The sequence below is a fragment of the Microtus pennsylvanicus genome, chromosome 2, assembly GCF_037038515.1.
Source record: "Microtus pennsylvanicus isolate mMicPen1 chromosome 2, mMicPen1.hap1, whole genome shotgun sequence".
Lineage (NCBI taxonomy): Eukaryota > Metazoa > Chordata > Mammalia > Rodentia > Cricetidae > Microtus > Microtus pennsylvanicus.
This window is the reverse complement of record NC_134580.1, coordinates 100693703-100700178: the sequence shown is the minus strand read 5'-3', so window position 1 is coordinate 100700178 and position 6476 is coordinate 100693703. Positions and strand designations below refer to the sequence as shown.

At 55.1% G+C, this 6476-nt stretch overlaps 1 protein-coding gene across 1 annotated transcript in view; it reads right to left on the bottom strand.

Annotated features, from left to right (window-relative positions):
* Window positions 1-1197: 1197 nt before the first annotated feature.
* Duox1 (dual oxidase 1) overlaps window positions 1198-6476 on the bottom strand; it is a 34399-nt gene continuing 29120 nt past the window's right edge. Inside the window, exons 29-34 of the mRNA XM_075961990.1 lie at window positions 4927-5080; window positions 4326-4558; window positions 3959-4117; window positions 2718-2873; window positions 2486-2614; window positions 1198-1910 (exon numbers count right to left, since the gene is read on the bottom strand). Of these exons, the coding sequence (XP_075818105.1) occupies window positions 1788-1910; window positions 2486-2614; window positions 2718-2873; window positions 3959-4117; window positions 4326-4558; window positions 4927-5080 (954 nt within the window). The 3' untranslated portion in view covers window positions 1198-1787. The remainder of the gene's footprint in view (window positions 1911-2485; window positions 2615-2717; window positions 2874-3958; window positions 4118-4325; window positions 4559-4926; window positions 5081-6476) is intronic.

The window sequence follows — 6476 nt, the reverse complement described above, 5'->3', positions numbered from 1 at the left end:
GCGCTGAAGATTCCTTAATTTATTATAAGGGGGAAGGAATCCTGGGCCTTGGAGTAAAGGGGCGGTGTGGGGCTGGGAACGGAGGGAAGCCTGGGGAGGAAGGAGGCTCCCGCGCCACCACCCTCTGCCCCCTCCCCTCTCTCCATCCCTCAGGCCCGGTCCCCAGGGGGCCCTCCCGGGCTCCGGGCCAGAGGCTCGGCCAGGCACGGCCGCCGGCGCCGCCCAGGGGCTGACGGGAGGGGCGGGAGCGAGCGCAGACTGTTTATAAACCCGCGCCGGAGCCGCCGCCGGCCGCCTGCGAAAAGCACTGCCGAAGCCTCAACTCCTTCCTTTGAGCAAACATCAAAACGTCCCCCAATGGGCACGGGGTGTCCAGGCCGTGTCACCCCCGCCATTGCTCCTCAGCGAGCCCAGCTTCCCGCCATCAGCCGGCTATCCGGGAGGCGGGAGGCGCGGAGACAAAGAGGGAGGGCGGCTGCCACGCGGAAGGCGCGCGCAGGCGGAAGGCGCGTCCCCTTCGGGCCGCGGCGCTCGTTCGGCTCCCTCTGGTGGCCGGGCCTCAGGGCCACCCGCCGACGCCGTGGACCCGCGGCCGCCCTGCTGCTTGCTCTGTGGGGGCCGAACACCCCCGGGCCGTGATCCGTCTACCTGAGGCCCCTTTCCTCACCCCCCTCCCCAGTCCCACGGCGCCGTGGTGTGCCGTGAGCCGGTTGGGAGTCTCTAACTCAGTGGATGTTGCCTCCCAAGGGAGGATGTGTGATCTGAGAAATGAGGGAATAGACCGAACCCTTTGGAGTCGGGCAGCTTTTCAGAAATTCTCTCGGGGGTCTGTCCTGTCTTTGAGTGACAGAAAGAGCAACCCACCATTAGAAACAGGCCTAGAGGGATTAGGAGACGTCTGTCTCATGCTGCCTGGAAGACCGTGTCTCTGGGCAGACCAAGAATAGCTGATGTCCTGAAGGAAGCCAGGCCTACTGTGGCGCTCCAGAAACCCTTCTGTGCCCTTCCTGATCAGCCTTCAGCACCCGGAAGTGGCCGGAGTGAGGAAGGGTACCCCGAGAGGAGAGAAGGGACCTCTATTGTGGTACTCAGCTTAGCTGGGTTTTCTCTGTAAATACTGGCGAGATGTCTGGACCAGGCTGGCAAGCCCACTGGGTGCCTTCACCCTGAACTGAGGCAGAAAAAAAGAAACCCCCAAAGGTGGAAAGGCGGTTTATTTGCAAAAGAGACTACTGCAGTAGGGAGGTAGGGCTGAGGGGCACTGCTCCTGGCAGGTTGGGGCAAGGAAAGGTCTGGCTACGTTATGCAGTTAGGCTGGTCCTGAGGGTTTCCGTAAGTTGCCCCTGCCCACTCTAAAACATCTCCCAGCTGTTTTGAAAGTGGAGAACCCGGAAGGCGGGAAGGTCACAGAGTGAAAAGGTCAAAGATGCCAGCATCCATACCACCACTTCATCCTCAGGATCACAGTTACCTACATAAACGTGACAGCTTGTCTTCTGAACTTTCATTTTTCCTTGGAAGAATCCTCATTTTGTCCCAACCAGGATGCTCCCCTCCCTCTGAACCTTTAGTTCTTAAACGGCGCGCTTCTCCAAGCTCAGACACTTGCTGGCCCTAGAGATCTCTGCGCCCACACATGATGTCTGAGCATGGCTACCTGGACCAAACTGGTAGGCAGGAAGCGAGCCAAGCCTGAGGCAACCAGAAGAAATGAGTACGGGGTTAAGGCGCAGGCCAAAGCCCCTGCTCTGCTGGGCAGTAGTGGGCAGAGTTGCTGGGCAGGAGGCCTAGAAGTTCTCATAATGGTGAGAGAAATGAGTCCGGTCCTGCTTGTTGATGAGCTGACAGGCCTTCTCCACATTCTTGGTCATGCCAGGGGGACCACAGCTGAATACTCCAATCTTTCGGACCTATTGCAGGAGGAAGAACCAAAGGTGGACGTATTTACCGGCAGAGCTGGGTCCGTATTGGTCAGCAAGGTTTATGTTTAAGGTACAGGCTTTGGTCCTATTTAAAAAGCTATCCAGTGTTCCCATTGAAGGTTTATTTTGTACCATGCATGGTGAGGGCTAGCTCACTATAAGTCTAGCTCAACTTTGTAAGTGCTAGGTCACTGTAAAAAAGGCCACTTAACTAACCAGTGTTCAAATTCAGGGGCAGCTTGTTGCTGATGAGATCTGTGGCCAGCTTTACTCACTGTTCCTGGTAAAAATTAGCTCCATCAGGGCCAGGGCATTCCTGAGTAAGGGATGTTTCTAGTATTGAGCTCTCCCATTTGGTGGATAAATTTAGGGCTTCCTCCTTTCTTAGCACCTTAGGGTGACGCCCCCCCCACCTATGCTTTTCTAGTCTGTAACCTACCAATCTGCTAAGGGGTAGATTCTTGGCAGTGACCAAGTCTTTCCCTGATAGAGCAGGTTGGAGAGCTTTGCTCGCACCCCAGATGATAAAAGGGGACAAAAATCAGGATGTGAAGGAGACTTACCTGGGGATGAACTTCCTGCAGAGAGTTGAAGAAAGGCTCAAAGGGAGGGCGGCCAAAGTGGGTGATGGAGTGCAGGCCCGTGAACAGACTCCGGTTCAGCACCTTCTGGAAGTGCCGCTCACAGATGTACTGGGGGAGGAAGTGGGCACAGAGGATCATAGCCAGGCATGGCCAGGACCAGCTCTTGGCCCTGATAGTGTCCCACCTGCCCTGCCTGGTTGGCCTGGCCTACCAGCATGGTGGTCCTGAGGTCAAACTTCTCAGCCAGCTGGGTGATATAGATGTGCACAGACACCAGGTCCTGGTGGTCATTCTCCTCCACCTCCCGGATGATGTCAGCCAGCCACTCAAACTGCCGCTGAGTCCTTGTCACCCAAATGAAGTAGATCTGAGGACACACACTGGGGCTCAGGGCCAGCTCAGCTTGGCTTCCCTACATGTCAGGGATCCCCACACGGAATTCTGACCTAAGCCAGTTTGTGACTGTTCCCAGACCACCAGGGAAATAGGGTGTATGGGAAGTAGGACCAGGCTCTGAGGCCAGGGGCAGATTACCCCTGGACAAAGAGAGGTGGAAGTGAGGCAACCTGGTGCCAGACTAAAGAGCCTTCCACAACTGAGCTGAGGGGCTTTGGGGTCAGAAGCAACTTCCTCAGGCCAAGCCCAGCACTTCCTTCAGTGGGAGATGCTAGAGCAGGAGGCTGCTCACTGCTGAGCAGCTGCCTAGAGGCAGAACTTTGAGCTTAAGGGCATTCCATGGAGCAGCCACCTTGGGGATCCCCAGCTGCCTGAAAAGTGATGAAAGGCGTCTATCAAGAGGAAAAGCCAGGTGCTGCAGGTGAAGGAACAGGTAAGGAAGGAGCTGTCACCCTCTGAGTGCTGACAGCCTGTAGGCTGGGCCTCTGCCCGTTGCATTCCAGCGCACCTGATTCACCTGCCAGGCCCAGAGAGACAAGCAGAGGCCTGCCATTGGGTCCGAACTACAGAGAAAGTGCCTGTGTGGAGGGGGCCTGAAGGCTTGGCTGTGCGGCTAGGGCCAACCCACGGGCAAGTCCTACCTGGGCACCTCCCTCAACCCTGAGACCTGAGCCAGTTTTACTTGTGCCCCACCCCAAAGGTGCCCCTCCCTCTCCCAGCCAGCACTCTGAGGGCTGGCCTCTTCTGGATGAGGGAATGCGGTTTCTTTGGTTGCTTGTTTTGTTTTGCCTCCCTTCAGCCCTTCCTGGAGGGACTCTCACAAGCAGTTCCTGTGCAGAGCACCTCATGGCTGAGTGAAGGAGCTCTTAGAGACTGGGTGGAGTCCTACAGACATCAGTATACCAATTCCGCCTGTCAGGACAACCTGGCATCTTTCCAACACACCATCCTTCTCCGGGTCTCAGACCAACTTGTCCTCCCCAGAAGGTAGAGACACGAACAGAGGCAGGAGATAGCGGCAGTGCTGTGCTGGGGGAACCGTGGGCTGGCACTCACTTTCTTACAGAACACTTGGCAGCTGACTGATGACTTGAAAACCAGGTCTTTGAGGATGGAGGCAAAGGGGGTGACCCCAATTCCAGCTCCCACTAGCACCGACACCTCAAATTTATGCCACTCCTGGTGGCCCTCTCCAAATGGCCCATCGAGGTACAGCTGTGGGAAGGACAGTGGTTTTAAAATTCAGCTTAGCCGTGATTCTGAAGCCCGAAATGGACATGGTGGGTAGGGAAACGGAGTTACAAGACATGAGGAAGAATACAGGGTGGGGTTGGGTCTGTGCTGCTCTCTGGGAGGAGGCAGTACAGCAGGGAGCCTGGTGATGCGGGGGGGGGCTATAGAAGTGTGTAGATAATCTGGGCACCTTTGGGTATCTGGCACAGGTGTCAGCGGTCGGAGGTGAGTAGATCTCCCTGAGGCGGGTGGTCCAGGGTCCAGCTGCCCGGATGTGCAGGCTGAGTGTGTCCTCGTGGGGTGCCGAGGTCAGTGTGAAGGGGTGGTACTCAGTGGTCCCCAGGGCCAGGCATGCAATCCTCACCCACTGCCCTGACTTATACTCAAAGCCCTGGGGCCTCTGGAACCGCAGATGGGTCACTCCTGGGAAGGGATGGCACAAGAGACTGTTGCCCTGAACCCAGCAACAGTATGGTCTCTAGAAAGTTCCTCGAACAATAGCCTCAGATCTGATGACAAGGTAGACTCCCCCACTAGAATCTTGCTTTGCAGAGGAGCTGGGGGTGAACAGGGCAAGGGGAAAGCCTGGCCTGGGCTCCTCTACTCTCTGTCTTAAGAGGGGACATGCCTCATGCAAAAAACATTCTCATCAGATTACTTCTCCCAAGAACCCCAGGTCCCTTCCCTTCCCCTGGACCAGGACAGTAGACTGGAGCAACCCAGGTACTGCCTGTGTCCTGTCAGTTCCCTTAATAACCAAGTGGGTTCCCTCACAGTCTTCAGGCTTGTACCTGAAGGCAGCAGCTCGGCCTTCACCACGCTGATCTCCACCTTCTTCCGGCTCAGGCTCACCAGCTTGTCCCCCACATAGATAATTGCCGGGGCCAGGAAGAAGATGTGGAATCGGGGCACCTGGATCAGAGCAAAGCTGCCGTGGATGATAAGCTGTACGGGATGAAGAATAAGGCTCAGTCCAAGTGGTACACACAGCTTTGACCTAACCCACTGGGGTATCCATTCCCTACCTCCCATGAATCCGTTCCTTCTAGGTTCTGAGATAATCACTCCCACCTCCATCCTCCAAAGCACACCAAAGGAATGCTACCATTCCGTACATAGCCAAGGTGACCCCTACCTGGATTCTGTAAGATATCCTCTGTGTGTGTGTGTGTGTGTGTGTGTGTGTGTGTGTGTGTGTGTGTGTGAGAGAGAGAGAGAGAGAGAGAGAGAGAGAGAGAGAGAGAGAGAGAGAGAGAGAGAATATCTCAGATGTACCAGGCTGGCCTTGAATTTGTGACGAGCTTCCTGCCTCAGCCTTCTGAGTACAGAATTTGCCAGTCTGCATCAACACACCTGGCCAACATAGCTCTTTCCTTATCATGTTCTCTGTCTAAAAAGCTTTAGTGAACTTCATTGACCCCTCCAGCCTTGCAGTACTCTGGCCTCTGGACTCCTACTAGCTGGTTCTTTCTCCCTGGTCCTTTTGGGTTCAGAATCTTTGCACTTACAGGGGTAGGGCAAGCCTGAGCTTTCTTGTCCCTAGATCTCCCCATGGCTACTCCATCCCCCTTTCCACGTCTCAGCAGAAATGACACCTCCACTGCCTATGTCTATCACATCACACATCTCTCTTTCTATCTTCCCTCGTCCATGGTCAGCCTTTGTTCATCCACATGTGTATTCTTTTCTGAGTGGTCTGAGGAGGTGGAGACTGTGCTACATTGTCTTGGATCTGCGTGATGTCTGCTGGGCGCACATCTGGCACTCAGTAATTGTCGGGGAAGGGCTTGCCCTGTTTATTCCACCTTTTGGTGGCTAAGAACATCTAGCTAGTCTTTTCCATGAGATACCTTGGCAGCTTATAACCCTGCCCCAGGACTCTCTTCCCCTCTCTTTCTTTTCTTTATTCTCTGGGATTAAACCTAGAGACGCACAGTGCTAGATAAGTGTTTTTACAACAGACCTACAGCCAGCTTTTTCTTACTTTTTACTTTGAGGTAGTCTTAGGGATTTGATCAGGCTAGCCTTAAATTCACTCTGTGGACCAGGTAGGCTCTGAACTTGTAATCCTCCTACTTCAGTCTCCCAAGGAGCTGGGACGACAGGGACCTGCTACCAGGCCCAACTACAAGGTCTTCTGTAGGCCATGCCAGCTCCCTCTCTGCAGCCTGTGATTCTAGAGACCCCCTCCCTCGCCACCTCCCTGGTTCACTGTTACCTCAGCAACAGTGTTCTGCTGGTTCTGCCTCAGCCTCCCCGGCCACTCATTTTCCAGCTCCTGCGCTGGCCCCATTCCATCTGCCACCCCAATCATGGGTGTGGTCCAAGCCTGCTTTCCTCA